The sequence below is a fragment of the Physella acuta genome, unplaced genomic scaffold, assembly GCF_028476545.2.
Source record: "Physella acuta isolate Inbredline_101_S28 unplaced genomic scaffold, ASM2847654v3 ptg001904l, whole genome shotgun sequence".
Classification (NCBI taxonomy): Eukaryota; Metazoa; Mollusca; class Gastropoda; family Physidae; genus Physella; species Physella acuta.
Genome location: NW_026733409.1, coordinates 21,340 through 46,333, shown reverse-complemented (window position 1 = coordinate 46,333; position 24,994 = coordinate 21,340). Strand labels below are relative to the sequence as shown.

The 24,994-nt window shown below is 42.9% G+C and overlaps 4 protein-coding genes across 4 annotated transcripts; 2 read left to right on the top strand and 2 right to left on the bottom strand.

Annotated features, from left to right (window-relative positions):
• Positions 1–72: 72 nt before the first annotated feature.
• LOC131931169 (kielin/chordin-like protein) lies at positions 73–8,601 on the top strand (the record flags this gene model as incomplete). The annotated part of the gene is given in 3 exon segments (XM_059287873.1): positions 73–201; positions 7,964–8,092; positions 8,400–8,601. Coding segments are annotated over 3 exon segments (354 nt in total), but the record flags the coding sequence as incomplete, so codon positions are not given.
• A 1,329-nt stretch (positions 8,602–9,930) lies between these two features.
• On the bottom strand, positions 9,931–14,425 carry LOC131931172 (cysteine-rich motor neuron 1 protein). The gene is made up of 5 exons (XM_059287875.1): positions 14,333–14,425; positions 14,002–14,098; positions 12,234–12,362; positions 11,511–11,612; positions 9,931–10,058 (listed from the first exon to the last, which is right to left on the bottom strand). Exons 2-5 carry the CDS (start codon positions 14,086–14,088, stop codon positions 10,032–10,034), a joined length of 345 nt encoding a protein of 114 aa, XP_059143858.1. The 5' UTR covers positions 14,089–14,098; positions 14,333–14,425; the 3' UTR covers positions 9,931–10,031.
• A 3,530-nt stretch (positions 14,426–17,955) lies between these two features.
• On the top strand, positions 17,956–20,235 carry LOC131931171 (uncharacterized). Its single transcript, XM_059287874.1, has 2 exons — positions 17,956–18,102; positions 19,268–20,235. Exons 1-2 carry the CDS (start codon positions 18,066–18,068, stop codon positions 20,233–20,235), a joined length of 1,005 nt encoding a protein of 334 aa, XP_059143857.1. The 5' UTR covers positions 17,956–18,065.
• A 1,340-nt stretch (positions 20,236–21,575) lies between these two features.
• On the bottom strand, positions 21,576–24,166 carry LOC131931168 (uncharacterized). The gene is made up of 2 exons (XM_059287872.1): positions 23,939–24,166; positions 21,576–23,192 (listed from the first exon to the last, which is right to left on the bottom strand). Exon 2 carries the CDS (start codon positions 23,190–23,192, stop codon positions 22,371–22,373), a length of 822 nt encoding a protein of 273 aa, XP_059143855.1. The 5' UTR covers positions 23,939–24,166; the 3' UTR covers positions 21,576–22,370.
• Positions 24,167–24,994: the final 828 nt, after the last annotated feature.

The following is a 24,994-nucleotide window of genomic DNA, read 5'->3' as shown; positions in this document are numbered from 1 at the left end:
CAACATTGGAACATTGTAGTCTATTCGCACAATTTAGTTTACTTTTTTATAAAAAAATGTCTTGTTTTGTAGAAATACAAGAAAGGAACCAGCATACCGTACAACGAATGCAACAACTGCCTCTGTGTCGGGCCTGAAGTAAGCTGTGACCTAAAGCCGTGCACTCCCTCGCCCGAGGCCGGATGTGAACTCAATGGAGTGGTAAATTCATTTGGCGCTCTGTGTAGACATTATCTTTAGTTTTCTGCATGAACAATGTTGGTTTTACGTTGAGCAGACTGACCCGAACTAACACCAGACAGACCAGACAGACCAGACGGACCAGACAGACCAGACAGACCAGACAGACCAGACAGACCAGAGGCGTAGCGACCCTTCCATGCGCCCGGGGACAAACTTTCGATTTGCACCCCCCGCTCGAACTTTTCATTTGCACCCCCCTCATCCTTTCGATTTGCACCCCCCTCGAACTTTTCATTTGCACCCCTCCCTCAAACTTTCAATTTGGCGCCCCCCCTAAGGTCGGCGCCCGGGGACATATGTCACCCCCGCCCCCCCCCCTCGCTACGTCAGACAGACCAGACAGACCAGACAGACCAGACAGACCAGACAGACCAGACCAGACCAGACAGACCAGACCAGACAGACCAGACCAGACAGACCAGACCAGACAGACCAGACCAGACAGACCAGACCAGACAGACCAGACCAGAAAGACCAGACCAGACAGACCAGACCAGACAGACCAGACCAGACAGACCAGGACCAGACCAGACCAGACAGACAGACCAGACCAGACCAGACGCAGACAGACCAGACCAGACCAGACAGACCAGACCAGACCAGACCAGACAGACAGACCCAGACCAACAGACCAGACCCAGACCAGAAGACCAGACAGACCAGACAGACCAGACAGACCAGACAGACCAGACAGACCAGACAGACCAGACAGACAGACAGACCAGACAGACCAGACAGACAGACCAGACAGACCAGCAGACCAGGACCAGACAGACCCAGACCAGACCAGACCAGACCAGACAGACCAGACCAGACCAGACCAGACAGACCAGACAGACCAGACAGACCAGACAGACACCAGACCAGACAAGACCAGACCAGACAGACCAGACCAGACCAGACCAGAAGACAGACCAGACCAGACACCAGACAGACCAGACCAGACCAGACTGACCAGACAGACCAGACAGACCAGACCAGACAGAGACCAGACCGACCAGATCAGACCAGACCAGACAGACCAGACAGACCAACAGACCAGACCAGACAGACCAGACCAGACAGACAGACCAGACAGACAGACCAGACAGACCAGACAGACCAGACAGACCAGATAGACCAGACCAGACAGACCAGACATACAGACAGACCAGACAGACAGACCAGACAGACCAGACAGACCAGACAGACCAGATAGACCAGATAGACCAGACCAGGCAGACCAGACCAGACCAGACCAGACAGACCAGACCAGACCAGACAGACCAGACAGACCAGACCAGACCAGACAGACCAGACCAGACCAGACCAGACAGACCAGACCAGACTAGACCAGACCAGACCAGACCAGACCAGACCAGACCAGACCAGACAGACCAGACCAGACCAGACCAGACAGACCAGACCAGACAGACCAGACAGACCAGACAGACCAGACAGACCAGACCAGACCAGACCAGACCAGACAGACCAGACCAGACCAGACAGACCAGACCAGACAGACCAGACCAGACAGACCAGACCAGACAGACCAGACCGGACAGACCAGACCAGACAGACCAGACCAGAAAGACCAGACCAGACAGACCAGACCAGACAGACCAGACCAGACCAGACAGACCAGACCAGACAGACCAGACAGACCAGACAGACCAGACCAGACCAGACAGACCAGACCAGACAGACCAGACCAGAAAGACCAGACCAGACAGACCAGACCAGACCAGACCAGACAGACCAGACAGACCAGACAGACCAGACAGACCAGACAGACCAGACAGACCAGACAGACCAGAAAGACCAGACCAGACAGACCAGACAGACCAGACAGACCAGACCAGACCAGACCAGACCAGACCAGACCAGACAGACCAGACCAGACCAGACAGACCAGACAGACCAGACAGACCAGACAGACCAGACAGACCAGACAGACCAGACAGACCAGACAGACCAGACAGACCACACCAGACCAGAAAGACCAGACCAGACAGACCAGACCAGACCAGACAGACCAGACAGACCAGACAGACCAGACCAGACAGACCAGACCAGACCAGACAGACAGACCAGACAGACCAGACAGACAGACAGACCAGACAGACCAGACAGACCAGACAGACCAGACAGACCAGATAGACCAGACCAGACCAGACCAGACAGACCAGACCAGACAGACCAGACCAGACCAGACAGACCAGACCAGACAGACCAGACAGACCAGACAGACCAGACAGACCAGACAGACCAGACCAGACCAGACCAGACTGACCAGACAGACAGACCAGACAGACCAGACAGACCAGACAGACCAGACAGACCAGATAGACCAGACCAGACAGACCAGACCAGACCAGACCAGACCAGACCAGACAGACCAGACCAGACCAGACCAGACAGACCAGACAGACCAGACAGACCAGACAGACCAGACAGACCAGACAGACCAGACCAGACCAGACCAGACTGACCAGACAGACAGACCAGACAGACCAGACAGACCAGACAGACCAGATAGACCAGACCAGACAGACCAGACATACAGACAGACCAGACAGACAGACCAGACAGACCAGACAGACCAGACAGACCAGATAGACCAGACAGACCAGACAGACCAGACAGACCAGACAGACCAGACAGACCAGATAGACCAGACCAGATAGACCAGACCAGACAGACCAGACATACAGACAGACCAGACAGACAGACCAGACAGACCAGACAGACCAGATAGACCAGACCAGACAGACCAGACCAGACCAGACAGACCAGACCAGACCAGACCAGACAGACCAGACCAGACCAGACAGACCAGACAGACCAGACAGACCAGACAGACCAGACAGACCAGACAGACCAGACAGACCAGACAGACCAGACAGACCAGACCAGACCAGACAGACCAGACCAGACCAGACCAGACAGACCAGACAGACCAGACAGACCAGACAGACAGACCAGACAGACCAGACAGACCAGACAGACCAGACCAGACCAGACAGACAGACCAGATAGACCAGACAGACCAGACAGACCAGACAACCAGACAGACCAGACAGACCAGACAGACCAGACAGACCAGACAGACCAGACAGACCAGACAGACCAGACAGACCAGACAGACCAGACAGACCAGACAGACCAGACAGACCAGACAGACCAGACAGACCAGACCAGACCAGACAGACCAGACCAGACCAGACAGACCAGACAGACCAGACAGACCAGACAGACCAGACCAGACCAGACAGACAGACCAGATAGACCAGACAGACCAGACAGACCAGACAGATCAGACAGACCAGACCAGACAGACCAGACCAGACCAGACCAGACCAGACAGACAGACAGACAGACAGACAGACCAGACAGACAGACCAGACAGACCAGACAGACCAGACAGACCAGACAGACCAGACAGACCAGACAGACCAGACAGACCAGACAGACCAGACAGACCAGACAGACCAGACAGACCAGACAGACCAGACAGACCAGACAGACCAGACAGACCAGACAGACCAGACAGACCACACCAGACCAGAAAGACCAGACCAGACAGACCAGACCAGACCAGACAGACCAGACAGACCAGACCAGACAGACCAGACCAGACCAGACAGACAGACCAGACAGACCAGACAGACAGACAGACCAGACAGACCAGACAGACCAGACAGACCAGACAGACCAGATAGACCAGACCAGACCAGACCAGACAGACCAGACTAGACTGACCAGACCAGACCAGACAGACCAGACCAGACAGACCAGACAGACCAGACAGACCAGACAGACCAGACAGACCAGACAGACCAGACAGACCAGACAGACCAGACAGACCAGACCAGACCAGACTGACCAGACAGACAGACCAGACAGACCAGACAGACCAGACAGACCAGACAGACCAGACAGACCAGACAGACCAGATAGACCAGACCAGACAGACCAGACCAGACCAGACCAGACCAGACAGACCAGACCAGACCAGACCAGACAGACCAGACAGACCAGACAGACCAGACCAGACCAGACCAGACTGACCAGACAGACAGACCAGACAGACCAGACAGACCAGATAGACCAGACCAGACAGACCAGACATACAGACAGACCAGACAGACAGACCAGACAGACCAGACAGACCAGACAGACCAGATAGACCAGACAGACCAGACAGACCAGACAGACCAGACAGACCAGATAGACCAGACCAGATAGACCAGACCAGACAGACCAGACATACAGACAGACCAGACAGACAGACCAGACAGACCAGACAGACCAGACAGACCAGATAGACCAGATAGACCAGACCAGACAGACCAGACCAGACCAGACAGACCAGACCAGACCAGACAGACCAGACAGACCAGACCAGACCAGACAGACCAGACCAGACAGACCAGACCAGACTAGACCAGACCAGACCAGACCAGACCAGACCAGACCAGACAGACCAGACCAGACCAGACCAGACAGACCAGACAGACCAGACCAGACCAGACCAGACAGACCAGACCAGAGCAGACAGACCAGACAGACCAGACAGACCAGACAGACCAGACAGACCAGACAGACCAGACAGACCAGACCAGACCAGACAGACCAGACCAGACCAGACCAGACAGACCAGACAGACCAGACAGACCAGACAGACCAGACAGACCAGACAGACCAGACCAGACCAGACAGACAGACCAGATAGACCAGACAGACCAGACAGACCAGACAACCAGACAGACCAGACAGACCAGACAGACCAGACAGACCAGACAGACCAGACAGACCAGACAGACCAGACAGACCAGACAGACCAGACAGACCAGACCAGACCAGACAGACCAGACCAGACCAGACAGACCAGACAGACCAGACAGACCAGACAGACCAGACCAGACCAGACAGACAGACCAGATAGACCAGACAGACCAGACAGACCAGACAACCAGACAGATCAGACAGACCAGACCAGACAGACCAGACCAGACCAGACCAGACCAGACCAGACCAGACAGACAGACAGACAGACAGACAGACCAGACAGACAGACCAGACAGACCAGACAGAACAGACAGACCAGACAGACCAGACAGACCAGACAGATCAGACAGACCAGACAGACCAGACAGACCAGACAGACCAGACAGACCAGACAGACCAGACAGACCAGACCAGACAGACAGACCAGACAGACCAGACTAGACAGACCAGACCAGACCAGACAGACCAGACAGACCAGACCAGACCAGACAGACCAGACAGACCAGACCAGACAGACCAGACCAGACCAGACAGACCAGACAGACCAGACCAGACAGACCAGACCAGACCAGACAGACCAGACAGACCAGACAGACCAGACAGACCAGACAGACCAGACAGACAGACCAGACAGACCAGACAGACCAGACAGACCAGACAGACCAGACCAGACAGACCAGACAGACCAGACAGACCAGACAGACCAGACAGACCAGACAGACCAGACAGACCAGACAGACAGACCAGACAGACCAGACAGACCAGACAGACCAGACCAGACAGACCAGACAGACCAGACAGACCAGACAGACAGACCAGACAGACCAGACAGACCAGACAGACCAGACAGACCAGACCAGACCAGACAAACAGACCAGACAGACAGACAGACCAGACCAGACCAGACAGACAGACAGACAGACAGACAGACCAGACCAGACCAGACAGACCAGACCAGACAGACCAGACCAGACCAGACAGACCAGACAGACCAGACCAGACAGACAGACAGACCAGACAGACCAGACCAGACCAGACAGACCAGACTAGACCAGACAGACCAGACAGACCAGACAGACAGACCAGACAGACCAGACAGACAGACCAGACAGACCAGACAGACCAGACAGACCAGACAGACCAGACAGACCAGACAGACCAGACAGACCAGACAGACCAGACCAGACCAGACCAGACAGACCAGACCAGACGAGACCAGACAGACAGACCAGACAGACCAGACAGACCAGACCAGACAGACCAGACAGACCAGACCAGACAGACCAGACAGACCAGACCAGACAGACCAGACAGACCAGACAGACCAGACAGACCAGACCAGACAGACCAGACAGACCAGACAGACCAGACAGACCAGACAGACCAGACAGACCAGACAGACCAGACAGACCAGACAGACCAGACAGACCAGACAGACCAGACAGACCAGACAGACCAGACAGACCAGACCAGACAGACCAGACAGACCAGACAGACCAGACAGACCAGACAGACCAGACCAGACCAGACCAGACAGACCAGACAGACCAGACAGACCAGACAGACCAGACAGACCAGACAGACCAGACAGACCAGACAGACCAGACAGACCAGACCAGACCAGACCAGACAGACCAGACCAGACCAGACCAGACAGACAGACCAGACAGACCAGACAGACCAGACCAGACAGACCAGACAGACCAGACAGACCAGACAGACCAGACCAGACAGACCAGACAGACCAGACAGACCAGACAGACCAGACCAGACCAGACCAGACAGACCAGACAGACAGACCAGACAGACCAGACAGACCAGACAGACCAGACCAGACAGACCAGACCAGACAGACCAGACAGACCAGACCAGACCAGACAGACCAGACAGACCAGACAGACCAGACAGACCAGACAGACCAGACAGACAGACCAGACAGACCAGACAGACCAGACAGACCAGACCAGACAGACCTGACAGACCAGACAACCCCGACTAACCAGCCTGATTGAATGAATTAAGAACAATTATTTTTATTTAAACTAACAAAGACTGCGTGTTAGTCACTATGTTGTTGATGATTTACTTTACTAGTATATAGTAATGCTGCGGTACCTCGAAATACGAATTTAATTTATTCCAAAACATTGCTCGTATCTCAAATTGTTCGTAACTCAAAGCAAATTTTTCCACTGACATTATTTGAAATGCTAAGTACCAGTTTAAACCCTAAAAAAAAGAGAATAACTAGCCCAATGTACGCCTCTGCTAGTTGTTGAAGCTACGTACTTAGAAGAAGAAAATGTATTTATACGTAACAAACAGTGTTTCTTCCAGACCGAAGAGATGCCTGGAAGAAACTCTGGTAACAAATGTTGTATCAAACATAATAAAGGAGACTGTAAAGCAGTAAACTGGTTTTAAAAAGTGTATAGTTTTGGAATCACATAACTTGAGTATACTGAAGGTGTTGGCGGAGGTGTATTTTGAAGGAATTTCACTTTGTTCACTAACTCACTGCATTGTTGATGCTTAACTCTTTCGTTCACTTCAATTAATTAACTTACTCGTTACTCTGAATGCAACAATTTATTCCCTAAACTTAATGGAACTGAACTAAAATTCACATTAATTTATTATTATTTTCGGGTAATTTTCGTGATTGCTATTTTTCACTGGTCTTTGTCTGTTATGTAATGCTTACTTAGGCCGTTTTAATAGAAAATGTTAAGGAGGTTATTTCCTCTTCCCTTTTATATTTTTGCGGAAATGTGTTAAACACTTGTCACTAAGTAGCTACTATCAGTTGTATCTTTTTCGGGGTATTTTGTTTCCATAAACTAGAAATCCTGCTGATCCGATTCCTCATACCTCAGATTCGTAAGGCGAAGTACCGGTGTATATAATCAATGATTTAGATTACTGTTTCATTAAATTGCTTGTTTTGTAGGAATACAAGAAAGGAGCCCTCGTAAAGTTCGACAAATGCAACACCTGTCGTTGTGTTGGGCCTAATCTAAAATGTGACATAAAGCCGTGCTCTACAAAACCTGAGGTGGGCTGTCGACACAACGGGGTGGTAAGCTTTTTATCCCTGCATTGTGTATCATTTGTTCAATAAACAAAATTAGTTTTACGTTGAGCAAGATATAGATTTACAAAACTATAATTAGATCTGTCACATGATGCAGTGACTGAAGGTGATTTGAAATATATAAATTATCATATGATTAGGGTGACACCGCATGGCTAGATATTCACCTGAAGGAAATTTCTGTTATATTGGCTTTAGTCTTGTACACAGTTATTCCATATTTAATTAATCAAATATATGTGCTTTAAAAATGTGCATTAATATCCAAAGCCGGTCTGTTTACTCTCTGCAGTTGTATAAGCCGGGGGAGTTGTTCAAAAAAGAATGCAACACCTGCACGTGCTCCGCCAAGGGCGCTGCGTGTACTAAAATGGGTTGCTCTGGGTAATTTGACTAGTCAGACATACCTGGACAAAACTGACACCCACGCGATGTGCTTTATACGGATGCTGTGGGAAACTAGAGAAATAAATATTGTGCATTAGTAAGCTTTAGTTTGACGGTCATATTCTATTTTTGTTGTTGATTTCTATGTGTTACAATCTGCACCATCTGCTGGTGTGGTGGCAATGATATGACGTGCACTGAAAGAGCTTGTTTGGATCTGAAGTAGTCTGTAATGAAATACTGTCACCTATTTCTGATAAATAGCTGATAAATATATTGTAAATTATAAAAGTCTATCTTACAAACAAAAGTACAAGTATTAATTTCAAGGATCAAATTCTGTTGGAGGTTTTGTAAGCGCTTACTTTTTACCATAGACGACAAACAACAAAGTACGATTAGTTAAAGGATGGGGAACAAAACTCGGCTAAATGACAAGGAACAAAACTCGGCTAAATGACAAGGAACGAAACTCGACTAAATGACAAGGAACGAAACTCGACTAAATGACAAGGAACGAAACTCGAATAAATGGCAATGAACAGAACTCGATTAAATGACAAGGAACAAAACTCGGCTAAATGACAAGGAACGAAACTCGAATAAATGGCAATGAACAAAACTCGACTAAATGACAAGGAACAAAACTCGACTAAATGACAAGGAACGAAACTCGACTAAATGACAATGAACAGAACTCGATTAAATGACAAGGAACAAAACTCGACTAAATGACAATGAACAAAACTCGACTAAATGACAAGGAACAAAACTCGACTAAATGACAAGGAACAAAACTCGGCTAAATGACAAGGAACAAAACTCGACTAAATGAAAAGCAACAAAACTCGACTAAATGACAATGAAAAAAACTCGACTAAATGACAAGGAACAAAACTCGACTAAATGACAATGAACAAAACTCGACTAAATGACAAGGAACAAAACTCGACTAAATGACAAGCAACGAAACTCTGCTAAATGACAAGGAACAAAACTCGACTAAATGACAAGGAACAAAACTCGACTAAATGACAAGAAACAAAGCTAGTTAACGTTATCAAACTTTGAAACATCAAGGGCGACCAAGCCACAAACCCGAATCACTAAATACAACTATTTTAAAATCACCAGCACTTCTAACATTAGCAGTAAACTTGGTTGGGTCAGTGTCTTTTAACATCATGAAAAGTCTGTATGCTTTAAAATTTGCTGCAGTAACACCAACTCTGTCGCTGCTAGAGTGGGCCCCACTTTTACTTTCGTCCAGTGACTTTTAACAATATGAACAGCGGTACGTACGCTTGTCTAGTAGGTCTATGTAATGAGTAGCCGTATGAACCATCTCAAAAGCAACATAATTTATATAATCAATAATCATTATCTATTTAAAAACATGGTTAAAATTAAAAGTAAAAAAAGAAATGTCCAAGATGGAACTTTTAGCACTGATTTATTTCAGTTGATTAATTGACATTATCCTCTGACTCTAAAACTTTTCAACAAAGCGGGTCCGAGTTTATTGTTGTCTTCGTCCTCACTCTTGACCTAGGTTTACGGGATTCTGAAACAAAACAAAAATAGTCCAGATCAAATTACAGCTTATTTATAAAACCAATAGAACAGACTCAACAAAAATCATCATTTGAAAATTAAAATCTAACAATACATATACTAGAATCTCTCTCTCTCTCTCTCTCTCATTATATATATATATATATATATATATATATATATATATATATATATATATATATATATGCATAAACAATTAAGTAAGGAAACGCTTTTTAAAAAATATACATAAAGATAACTTAGACCGTTGTTTTTTCCCTTGTTGCTACCACATTTTACACCAAGCTTATTGTCCACAACACTAACGAGATAACCAAGACAAAATGTCCACAACACTAATGAGATAACCAAGACAAAATATCCACAACACTAACGAGATAACCAAGACAAAATATCCACAACACTAACGAGATAACCAAGACAAAATGTCCACAACACTAACGAGATAACCAAGACAAAATGTCCACAACACTCACGAGATAACCAAGACAAAATGTCCACAACACTAATGAGATAACCAAGACAAAATGTCCACAACACTAATGAGATAACCAAGACAAAATGTCCACAACACTAACGAGATAACCAAGACAAAATGTCCACAACACTAACGAGATAACCAAGACAAAACGTCCACAACACTCACGAGATAACCAAGACAAAATGTCCACAACACTAATGAGATAACCAAGACAAAATGTCCACAACACTAACGAGATAACCAAGACAAAATGTCCACAACACTAATGAGATAACCAAGACAAAATGTCCACAACACTAATGAGATAACCAAGACAAAATGTCCACAACACTAACGAGATAACCAAGACAAAATGTCCACAACACTAACGAGATAACCAAGACAAAATGTCCACAACACTAACGAGATAACCAAGACAAAATGTCCACTACACTAATGAGATAACCAAGACAAAATGTCCACAACACTAATGAGATAACCAAGACAAAACGTCCACAGCACTCACGAGATAACCAAGACAAAATGTCCACAACACTAATGAGATAACCAAGACAAAATGTCCACAACACTAACGAGATAACCAAGACAAAATGTCCACAACACTAATGAGATAACCAAACCAAAATGTCCACAACACTAATGAGATAAACAAGACAAAATGTCCACAACACTAACGAGATAACCAAGACAAAATGTCCACTACACTAATGAGATAACCAAGACAAAATGTCCACAACACTAATGAGATAACCAAGACAAAACGTCCACAGCACTCACGAGATAACCAAGACAAAATGTCCACAACACTAATGAGATAACCAAGACAAAATGTCCACAACACTAACGAGATAACCAAGACAAAATGTCCACAACACTAATGAGATAACCAAGCCAAAATGTCCACAACAGTAAGAAGATAACGAACTGTAAACACCAGATTAAATAACGCAAATGACTTACACCATATGGTGGGCAGCCCATCAAAGTACAGGCACGAAGCCTACCAGCACAGAAGCAATAGTTGCAGTCATCTGATGGCATTGGATCCCCACTCGGGTACAGCTGGTTTAGACGACAGTTTAGAGAGTGAGTTGAACTGAAATAGTTCTAAACTCGATAGTAAAGTTTATGAATGTAACCTTTACATAATCCAAGTACTAAACTGGCATTAAGCTGAACTTAACAGCTATTTTAAGATATTACAACACGCTAATACCACTAATATACACAAACATCTATATATATATAATTATCTTCATGGAGACCACAGAAAACACCACGCAGCTTAGCCACCACCCTCATTCCAACCAGTCAGGTGAGCTGTGGTTCACCCCGAATGTTTACAATAGTAGAGCCGGGTTAGTGACGGCTATTAAGGGCAGATAATTTAGTATTAAACGATTTGAAACGAAGGGGAGGTAAACATTTCTGATTGATCTTTTCTTTGTCTGTAAATGGCTGCTTTCACTGGGCGGGAGGGGGGGGGGGGGGGGAAAGGGAGGGCGGGAGGGGGTAGTTTTGAATTAACAAATAATGAATTGCTGATAAGCAGAAAATAAAACAACTAGATGGCGGCGTATTCTACGTCGCGGTTCAGCTCGAGGTACATATTCTCAACACTTACTACCTATCACATAAACGTAGTACACATTTACTCACGCAAGACATATTTCAAGAACTCACCACCCCATTTAGATAACAACCCTCTGAAGAAGATTCTGGACAGAGCATTCTGGTACAAGAGATCTCGGGTCCGTCACAGATGCAGGTGTTACAGCTGTCCACAGGTACCCGGTCACCTTGATTGTACTCCTGAAAATGTGCTCAATTTTTTAGAATTCGATGCTAAGTCTGTTACACTACAGGCATAATAAAAATAAACAAACACAAATTTACATTTTATGTTCTTTTTATACCCCGTAACTCTTCCTGACATTTTCTGTGTTCACTATTACTTTGGTTGTTTCCCTTCACATAGTAAACTGTTTTACGTAAAAACGGCCAACAATTATTTTGGATAACACGCAAACACTTACAACCATTATAATTAAAGAACAACAGCAGCATGCCTATTTTTAGTTGAGAAAAACTAAACATAGTTTTAAATAGTAACTGAGTTGAACAAGCAAGGTATACAAAGTTTACAGAATAAAATAAATTAGAAATCTTACGAAATTAAACTGAAGCATCAAAATGTTATAAAAAAGATTCAACAAGGAATTAGTGAAAAGGTCCCTGTTTTACAAAACATTTATTATTAAGTAATCTCTTTAACACTTAGTCTAAACACGCTGTGTTGATCTGAAATCAAATGTAATATTGGGCTAACACGCTAAATCTAACAGGAGCCCATGTCTTAATTACATTACAAGTAATTTGTTAAGTAATGTTTTTCCTTGTTTAGTTATTCTTGAGGAAGGAATTGAAAACTTTAAACAAATGCGTCTATTGTAGGATACATGAACCATGAAGTACTCAAACAAATGTGCACACAGTAGGATACATGAACCATGAAGTACTCAGACAAATGTGTCTACAGTAGGATACATGAACCATGAAGTAAACATTTAAACAAATGTGTATGCAGTAGGAAACATGAACCATGAAGTAAACATTTAAACAAATGTGTCTACAGTAGGATACATGAACCATGAAGTAAACATTTAAACAAATGTGCCTACTGTAGAATACATGAACCATGAAGTAAACATTTAAACAAATGTTTCTACATTAGGATACATGAACCATGAAGTAAACATTTAAACAAATGTGTCTATAGTAGGATACATGAACCATGAAGTAAACATTTAAACAAATGTGCCTACAGTAGGATACATGAACCATGAAGTAAACATTTAAACAAATGTGTCTACAGTAGGATACATGAACCATGAAGTAAACATTTAAACAAATGTGTCTATAGTAGGATACATGAACCATGAAGTAAACATTTAAACAAATGTGCCTACAGTAGGATACATGAACCATGAAGTAAACATTTAAACAAATGTGTCTACAGTAGGATACATGAACCATGAAGTAAACATTTAAACAAATGTGCCTACTGTAGAATACATGAACCATGAAGTAAACATTTAAACAAATGTGCCTACAGTAGGAAACATGAACCATGGAGTACTCAAACAAATGTGCACACAGTAGGATACATGAACCATGAAGTACTCAAACAAATGTGCCTACAGTAGGATACATGAACCATGAAGTACTCAAACAAATGTGCCTACAGTAGGATACATGAACCATGAAGTACTCAAACAAATGTGCACACAGTAGGATACATGAACCATGAAGCACTCAAACAAATGTGCACACAGTAGGATACATGAACCATGAAGCACTCAAACAAATGTACACACAGTAGGATACATGAACCATGAAGCACTCAAACAAATGTGCACACAGTAGGATACATGAACCATGAAGTACTCACCACTCCGTCATGCGTGCAGATCTGAGCAGCAACTGACCCAACGAGAACAGCGACAGCAACAAACAGCATGGCGTAAACAGTTTTCATTTTTTAAAATCTGTATAGCAATTGTTTTAATTTTATTTTTGTTATATTTTCTAATATTATAATACCATAGTTATTTTATTTTAAAATTATAATACTATAGTTTTATTATTATGATACCATACTCACTAAAAGATTAACAATGTCATCAATTTGTAAATCTTGTTTATAAAAAATAAACGGAAATAGATAATTTTATTTAGGTAATAAAAAGTTAGGTGTACAAAATATTTGTGTCAACATGTACCTGAGGCTGATCTTTACGACCGTTTCACTTAACGTGGTACAGTGTGCATTTCATCGAGAGCTGAAACTTTTATTTGAATCTTCCATCTGCTACCCTAATTAAAAAGACAATCATCCGTAATTTTCACGCAGAGATAATGAGCTAAAACCAAGCCTCATTAAGTCTAATATGCCGCGCTAAATTAGTCGGGAAAAGAGATAATTGGAGAAATAATTGCAGAAATAAGAGTTAATTATCTTGTCATTTCGTTCAGCTGTTGATTCTGACAATACTCAGATGTTTAAAACAAAAACAAAAAGAAAATAACTTGTTTATTTCATTATGATGTACGGAATCTAGAAACTTTTTACACAAAATAATTTTAAAGCAATGTATCTAAAAATTCTAAGATAATTATAGATGTATGGTTTATTTTAAGGGAGTAGTGTGTACCTAACTAAGTATCTGAGTGGTACTTTAACTCACCACACCAGTGGTACTTTAACTCACCACACTCTGTGGTACTTTAACTAACCACACAAAGTGGTACTTTAACACACCACACCCAGTGGTACTTTAACTCACCACACCCATGCTACTTTATCTCACCATACCAAGTTGTACTTTAACTCACCACACCCAGTGGTACTTTAACTCACCACACCCAGTGATACTTTAACTCACCTGACTCAACAGTACTGGTAAAAATCTTGTCTTGCCTGAGTCACGTGTCCATCCCTGTCTGATGCGCTCACATTTGTATGGCAACCCCAGTAGCGATGGCATTTGTATGCCACCCCCTCCCACGCTTGCAGCGCTAACATTCGTACAACACCCCCTCCCTCCCATTGACCACCTGTCGTTAACAATATCAACCGTATGGCCATCTGTACGTTTTCACTCAAACTGTTTGAAAGATTTTTTACAATGACCATTATTACCTAACATTTGCCATGAGCAACTACCCAATGTTTTAAGTCTTAGGTTTGTGTACTTTAAAACTTTCCTCTTATTTTGGTAAGAAAAGTTTTGTACTAATCTGTGAGACTATTCAACAAACAGCTATCTGTAAACAGGCCGTGACCTGATTATGTCTCTAGCGAACACAGGTTGTCTTCCCTCGTCAAGGACAGTACATAATGTGTTCATGACGAGCACACGTGTTGTTGTTGTTAAGTAGCCCTAAAGTTGTCAATAATGGTCATCAAGTTACTGACCAGTCGAGGCAGTTAAGTAGTCTTTGACATTTTGTATTATATTAGGTCAAATGTTGTGGATAATATATTGTATCAGCAGATCGTGGGGACGTGGGGATGTGATTGAAGGTGTTGGAGGCAGTATTAAATGAATGTGTGTGTCTCTGAGTCTGTATGCGTGTATGTTTCTGTACATCACGAGTCAACATTGTATGCGTGTATGTTGCTGTACATCACACGTCAACCTTGTATGCGTGTATGTTGCTGTACATCACGAGTCAACCTTGTATGCGTGTATGTTGCTGTACATCACGAGTCAACCTTGTATGCGTGTATGTTGCTGTACATCACAGGTCAACCTTGTATGTTGCTGTACATCACACGTCAACCTTGTATGCGTGTATGTTGCTGTACATCACACGTCAACCTTGTATGTTGCTGTACATCACGAGTCAACATTGTATGCGTGTATGTTGCTGTACATCACAAGTCAACCTTGTATGCGTGTATGTTGCTGTACATCACACGTCAACCTTGTATGCGTGTATGTTGCTGTACATCACACGTCAACCTTGTATGTTGCTGTACATCACGAGTCAACATTGTATGCGTGTATGTTGCTGTACATCACAAGTCAACCTTGTATGTTGCTGTACATCACAGGTCAACCTTGTATGCGTGTATGTTGCTGTACATCACAGGTCAACCTTGTATGTTGCTGTACATCACACGTCAACCTTGTATGCGTGTATGTTGCTGTACATCACAGGTCAACCTTGTATGTTGCTGTACATCACACGTCAACCTTGTATGCGTGTATATTGCTGTACATCACGAGTCAACCTTGTATGCGTGTATGTTGCTGTACATCACAGGTCAACCTTGTATGTTGCTGTACATCAAACGTCAACCTTGTATGTTGCTGTACATCACGAGTCAACCTTGTATGCGTGTATGTTGCTGTACATCACGAGTCAACCTTGTATGCGTGTATGTTGCTGTACATCACACGTCAACCTTGTATGTTGCTGTACATCACAAGTCAACCTTGTATGTTGCTGTACATCACGAGTCAACCTTGTATGCGTGTATGTTGCTGTACATCACGAGTCAACCTTGTATGTTGCTGTACATCACACGTCAACATTGTATGCGTGTATGTTGCTGTACATCACGAGTCAACCTTGTATGCGTGTATGTTGCTGTACATCACAGGTCAACCTTGTATGTTGCTGTACATCACACGTCAACATTGTATGCGTGTATGTTGCTGTACATCACGAGTCAACCTTGTATGTTGCTGTACATCACAGGTCAACCTTGTATGTTGCTGTACATCACACGTCAACCTTGTATGTTGCTGTACATCACAAGTCAACCTTGTATGTTGCTGTACATCACACGTCAACCTTGTATGTTGCTGTACATCACAAGTCAACCTTGTATGTTGCTGTACATCACACGTCAACATTGTATGCGTGTATGTTGCTGTACATCACACGTCAACCTTGTATGTTGCTGTACATCACAAGTCAACCTTGTATGTTGCTGTACATCACGAGTCAACCTTGTATGCGTGTATGTTGCTGTACATCACAAGTCAACCTTGTATGTTGCTGTACATCACACGTCAACCTTGTATGTTGCTGTACATCACAAGTCAACCTTGTATGTTGCTGTACATCACGAGTCAACCTTGTATGCGTGTATGTTGCTGTACATCACAAGTCAACCTTGTATGTTGCTGTACATCACACGTCAACCTTGTATGTTGCTGTACATCACAAGTCAACCTTGTATGTTGCTGTACATCACGAGTCAACCTTGTATGCGTGTATGTTGCTGTACATCACAAGTCAACCTTGTATGTTGCTGTACATCACACGTCAACCTTGTATGTTGCTGTACATCACAAGTCAACCTTGTATGTTGCTGTACATCACGAGTCAACCTTGTATGCGTGTATGTTGCTGTACATCACAAGTCAACCTTGTAAGCGTGCACGTTGCTGTACATCACAAGTCAACCTTGTATGTTGCTGTACATCACAAGTCAACCTTGTATGTTGCTGTACATCACAAGTCAACCTTGTATGATGATTCAATACGACTTTTTTAAACATTGTAAGATTCAGTATGACGTGTGATACGCCCGTGGGGGTGGGGGGGGGGGGGGTGGGCATGAGTGAAGCATCCTGACAGAACCAGCAGACCGTGACATGATGTTTACGTGAACAGTTGGGTTTTCTAGTAAAATCTCCGCATCGTTAAGTATTCCTGGAAAGTTTGTCAAATCTGTTTATTTTGGAAATATTTTCAGAAGAGATAAGTAAGATATATATATATATATATATATATATATATATATATATATATATATATATATATATATATATATATATATATGAACAATGTTATGATCGAAATATTCCTTGAAATAAAGCTTTTAGTTGGCATCATCACGTGGATTGTATTTGACGTTCAGCCAACAGTTGACGGCCACACCACAAGTCAGAAGAATCAAGTGGGAAGTTTTCAGCCGGCTCAAGGTGTCACAAAATGGCTGATTCGGCAGACGTGGCAGACAGGTACAAAGGTGAGTTGTTTTTATTTTTACACATGGATTTACTGACTGTGTTAAAGACGGAAAGAAGAGCATAGTTTATATTTATTAATTCTTTGTTTACTTTGTCTACAAAAACATGATTTATTACAAGGTGATCACGATAAGCAGTTTAACTAAATGTAGGCAACAGCAAGCCAACAGCAGTAATTTGATACTGCTGCTGTTACATATAGCTTTTACTTTTGATATTGATCACATAACTATGAATGAACTCTTTCGTATTATGTTTGAATCGTCATGGTTATGTAACACTCACTCAGTGGGGATGCTTGTTACCCACTGAGGTGTTGTGGTTAAAAGGGCTGACCCTGAGATTTAGGACACACTGAAGCGACGCTGTTGTCCACTAATGGCTTTATTCACATTACATCAAGCCATAAACGGCGACGTAGAACAACAGTAGAAAACAGTGTAGAAAACAGTAGATCACAGCAAAACAAAAATAATACAGAAAAGTAATCTAACGAAGATACTCCACCCCTAGTCTGCAACATGCAGCACTAGTAGAAGGAGTACAGTAATATAAAACATAATATTACCTTCTTTGGGTCCAGAGTTTCTTACAGGCATCTCTTCGGGGGGGGGGGGGGGGGGAAATTTTTTTTACCGCCCCCCCCCCCCGAACGAAATGAAATTTATATAATTTATATAGAAAATATATACTTTTAACAGTGTCCGTTCCCCCCCCCCCCCCCATCGAAGAAAGTCTACCGCCTCCCCGAAAATTTCAAGTGCCCCCCCCCCCCCCCCCCCGGTGAAAAAAGTCTGGAAGAAACACTGATTAGGTCTACATTGTCATGATTTACCTCTAGGTACCGTCACCCTCCGTGTCCACAGACAGCAGCCTTGGGCCGCAACCCAATAAATTACAACTTTATTACTTATCTCCCCTTGGCTGGTAACCATATGTGTTACAGTTAAACTATAAAATATAGTCACCTAGCCTCTTATTTATAAAGATAAAGTAAGACTTCTTCATCGCCCGGCTCCGTGGCCATAGATGGCTCTAGAATCCTCTACAGACATTCTCTACCCCCCCCCCTATTGACAGTGTATAACGTAGGAGGGTGTCGAAATATGTCTACAAAAATAAAATATGCACACGCTAATGAGAAACTTTGTCATAAATCCACAGGTAAGCCGGAAATTGAGATATGCTACGGGGGTGAGGCTGACCTCCACAAACACCTTGTCGACTGCACCAAGAACCCAGGTCACCTTGGCTTTATACCTGTAAAAGATTTTACTATGGATCACCTCCCAGCTGGTTACCATGACGACGATTTTTTCGAGTCGATCCAAACACTAATTGATTTGACGGTGTTTATTAAAGTGTATTACACCAGTGCTGATCGCCCGATGTTTGCGTCATATTTCAATAGCCAGTACCCGGCCTACGACATCAGGGGAAGTTCTGTGCTGAGAACTGGGTCGGGCAGGATTTGGAGGGTGTACCGGTTCAACAACAGGAGAGATTTGTCCTGCAATTGTCCGAAATGTGAGAACTCTACCAGCCCCAGCAAAGATTTCGCCGACATCACGATCATCACCGTGCCCCATGTTGTGTTTGACGACAGCGAAGCCAAACACGCCAAATGTCTGATCAATTTTGACGGTCAGAAAAGTCCGTCGGTCACGCTTGAAATCGGTCGATTGAACTGCATTGACGTGGAACGGGATTTGTGCCTGTTGACCTTTGTGACGTGTGACGTGGCGTTAATTGATAGGCTTTACGACAAGTGGAGCCGGTTTGATAAACTGTGCGTGAAAATCAATAAGGTCATAAAGACCCAAGCGGATAAATCCGACAAGAAAACACCGGCAACGTTTTCTAGAAAATTCGCAGATGACCAACAGCTGACCGTTATAGTCTCACATCCCCACGGCTGCCCCAAGCAAGTCTCGGTTGGACACAGTACCAACAAAGACGAGAATGAGGAGTGGACCAGGTACACCTACACCACCGCGACCTGCCCGGGGAGCAGTGGCGCACCTGTGTATATTCTAGAGGCGGGGGAGGTTTTCATGTCCCACCTGCATAGCGGAGCCAACGATAGGGGCAACTACAGCTCCGCCTGGCCATGGGGGAGCGACGTGATGTAACTGTGGCGGGCAAGTCTGGCCCTGGGGGGGGGGGGGGTGACATGATATAACCGTGGCTGACAAGTCTGATGCTGTTTAAATTCACTGTCTAGACTTGAGTTAGCAGTAATGCTAAACATTGATTGCTTTGTTTGATTAACTATACACAATTATTTAAATTTATAACTTTTTAAAGTTGTAGTAGTTTGACTTGATATAAATGTTTTGCCACAGAAATGCTATATTAAAGGTTGTGGTGTTGTTTTCAATAAAATCAACGTCTATTTACCTATATTATAAAAGTGTACACAATAGTATATTAAAGTTGTCAACAAATTTCAGAATTCATTTTTACTTGTTCAGAGAGAAATACAACAACAATATGAACCATGTGATTTCTATGTATAGTGAGAGAATAAATATTTCAGTACTGTCGAACTCTGTGCAGAAGTAATGTGTTTACTCTATAAATATCATTCTCTTTTATTTGTTAATAAAACAAAATACTCTACTTTGACACTTTAAAGCATTTAAAACTTGTCACAGGAACAGTACCCGAGCTTGACATTTTCCCTCACACTTAAAAGTTGAGGTACTACCCACTACACAATATTAGAACCGCTGAAATGAGGCTAGAATGTAACTTCTTTTATAATACCCAGCTAAATTACCAGGTTCTGATATTATCAAGAGATCACGTTTCGTATCCTTGTTCCTTGACCCCTGGCTGGGGTGGGGGTGGGGGGGGGGGGGGGGCTGAGGAGGTAACAGACGACCGAGATACCTCCCTTGTTACCTTGCATGAGGAATTGTGTAGCGAAGCATTTCGTCTTCAAATGTTCACAAACATTAGCCAGTTGGTGTAGTTTTATTTTCTATTTTCTAGTTTTGGAAAAAGGTATTAACATTGAAGGTTTTTTAAGTTCGGAAAAATTATTTGGTGGGATATAATCAGACCAGGACACTCTTGATAGGATAGTCACTGCGTAGTGTTTTGATATTTGACATTGCTTGAGGGATTTTGGATGACCACAATAGTTTCACCACTTCGAGTGAGTGAAGGACGGTCCTACTGAGAGTCCTAGTGGAAAGGACACAATCTTCAACCTTCTAGTTAGCTGCCGTTGCTAGCCACGCCATCTCCATGTAGAAAACAGCCTGCCTTATGTTACAAGATCGTGTATGGGGAACTTGTGTAGTAACAAAAACGTATGAAAGGTATCATATAGCGTCCACACTATCAAACTGTAGCATCAAAATAGTTTTACTTGAAGTTGTTTTTTAATCTCACTAATCAACTAGAAATCTGAAGAATAATGAGACCTTTTAAATCTAAAAAGATAAGAAAATAATTTAACAAATCACACGAAAGTGAAATATTATTTGCTTGGTTACAAACAAAAAATAAGAATGAACATGTTATAATGAAAATAGATAGCACATATTTTTAAAAAGTACGGAATCCTTTTTTTTTTAGCAATCAGCTTTACGATGTACCACCATGTTACGAATAATTATTGCATGTATTAGATAGTTGACCTATAGAATGCTACACAGCATAAACAAATATAACACGTCACTACAATAAAGAATGGTCGTATATTACAAATCACTACAATAAAGAATGGTCGAAAATTACAAATCACTAAAATTACTGACATGATAAAAGAATGAATACTCATAATATTATTGTAAGATAGCAGACAACCCTGGCGCTAGTTTCTGGCAAAAGTAACATCATCAAATTACACGCGCTAATTAACGTTGCTACGTAATGTCCGACTTGGAAACGTTTATTAACTTTTACATTAGAACTATTAACTTTGCGTACATACTATCCCAAATTTTTAGTGCTATTAATTTGTTTCAAACCCCGTTCAGATCAGATGCAGATAGCATTATAAATTTGTACGTATCGCAAACTGGGTGGTTGCGTTTCATCCTCAATGTTCTTTTTTTTTAAAAAAATTGTATTAAAAGATGTGCAGTTTTAGTTTTTTAGGAAAAATCTAAGGAAAAAAGCAAATGATTTCACACAGTAATTCATCTCGATACCATTTTAACTAAATAAGTATGATATCCTTGGCTCTAGACACGGGTTCTGATGGCGCTATTTATCATATTAAAACTAATAGTGCAAAAAATATTAACAAGATCTAGAAAAGTTTGAGCAGTGCCGTTAGCACAAGCATGATAACAGAAGCCACACCATGAGAACCACTGCAGGTCGCTTTTAGCTTAGAAAATTCCTTCTCCGTGCAACCTTCTTTATTCATACAATCCAGAACCACTGCTAGGCTTAGAGCGTCACAGTACTTCTCCCCTTGGATGAAAGCGGACGCCACGAAGAAGTTGTGAGTGCATGAATCCAATTGGTCTTGGCACATCTGAGAGGTTGCCACGATGGCGTCAGAAAATGGTTGGGATTGGCTTGTCGAGCAGGCAATCGTATTCAGATTTAAAATTTCATTCGACGTGCAGTCGGGAGTCAAACATTCCCTTGTGGTTTTACCCGTGACAACCAGGTTCATCAGTTTACAGTACTGCTCCTGTTGTTTTAAAACTGTGGCCACATTAGACTTAAAAATACAATCAACTATTTGACGTTGACAAGTGCTGCTCGTTGATTTTACCACATTATTCACAGATGTTTTAAAAGCACTGGACCATGTCTGGACTGTAGCCGTCTGACCACAAGCTCCATTTTTGAGAGCCACAAACTCCTCGTCTGTACAAAGTCCGATCTTTACAACACACTGGTAGGCGCTGACACCATTGATTGTCGACGACGCTAGAGTACACCAACCAGCGTCATTAAAAGGGGCTGGATTGTTTGAGAGCGTAATACACGCGTCTAGAGATTTGCTGCAAGCTTCAGACACTCTCCGCCGCTCTGTACTAAAGTCTGCCGATGTCTGTGTCAGACCAGACATCAGCACACAGACAGCACACACCAGTTGGTACACGCAGGATTTCATCTAGAGAAATGTTATACAAATTAAACTTTCATGGTCTAAAGCAGGGGGAGGAGGGGGGCGTTATGCCACTTATTTCAAATAGTGGATGTCATAAAAGCACCGTTACTTCCTTAAATTTAATTCGATATATATATATATATATATATATATATATATATATATATATATATATATATATATATGTATATATATATATATATATATATATATATATATATATATATATATATATATATATATATATATATGTGTGTGTGTGTGTGTGTGCGTGTGTGTATGTGTGTGTGTGTAACAGACTGTACTATTGGTGTATTATGTTTTGAGAGAACTTTGTGTGACAATGTAATACATGGTCAACAGATGTGGATCTGTGAGCGACCAATCAAGTGTTTGTGAAACTACCTGTATCTAACTCACTGACTGCAGCGTGAGAAAGCTACGGTATAAAAGTTGTATAATGGTGTGCACTAGATGTGGACGTGAATAATCTCGATAAACATTTTAACCGATTGAAAAAAAATCGTAAAAAACCGTTTTAATAACCAGCTTTTATTTGATTATATGCTAAAAAGGAGAAAAGCATTTCATTTAAATACATAATAATAAACCTTTACTTACATTGCTAAAAATAAATGCGTGGATCGCTTTAGTAAAACGCTGAATATAATTATAAAAACGTAAGAAGTGTCTGTCTTTATTTGTCTAAAGTTAAGACTGTCTTTAAATTTTTGGTCAAATATACTCACGATATTTTATAAACCTATTTGGTCGTTTTCCTACATCCGAAAAACATTCAGCCAACGACAAGTTCTACCACTCTGGCTCAACGCTAGTCGTTCGTGTGTCATTGTGGCAATGGTTGACTTCAAGCTCTGGGGGATACGAATGTTCCAATCGACGTTTGAAAAAGCCAGCATACGTTCTCTAGTGTGGCGTGGATATCCGTGCGTTCATCTAACGACGAATCTAGCGGCTTCAGGTGACGCTTCAGTGGGGGCCTGCTTCGTTTCCTGCAAGAACATAACGCTGCACACACGGCCCTGTTAAATAAACTTCCTGGTTTATTTGTTAACTATAACAATCCCAGGGCAATCGGAATATATAGATTGTAGGTATTGTTTTTGTGTGCAAAACCCGCATTTTTTTTTAGAAAACATTTATAGGATGAAAACGTTTTAGAATGTGTTGTTTAATGAGAGTATGAGATCAAATTATCTGAAGATTTACGAGAAATTGGGAAAAGAAATATCTCTGCCTGGGGATAGGGAGCAAGGCGTGGTGTAGAGGTAGAGCGCTGAACTGCTGACCCAAAAGTCTAGAGTTCGATCCCGGGCTCTAGCCACCAGATGAGTACCTGACTCGCGATAGGGAAAACAAAAGCGGCCGGGCATAGTGGGAAAATAATATTTCTACTTCTTCGATCTTAATTCTAGTGTCCAATGGATTCCCTCAAACACAATTAAGTATAACATGTCAGATTGTTATGCGCCTTATAGGCCGTGGACTCCGATTTCGGCCTGCTTTTCTTTTTTAATTTTCTGCCAAAGCCTTTATCCAACCAAGAACAAACTACAAGGCATCAGTTGTTTGATTTTGGACCTGTGACTCCTAGAAGAGTTGTTGCCCCCAGTTATCGAACCTCATCTGCCCCGGGGTTCGAACTCGGGATTTTTCAACCATGTGCTGTTCAACCGACCCGACCACACCGACCTTGAGAAGATGATGAAATGATCCCGAAAGCGCAAAAAAAATAAGAAAAAATTGTCAGTTACCTACCCTTAGAATTTAGGATGTAAGTATCA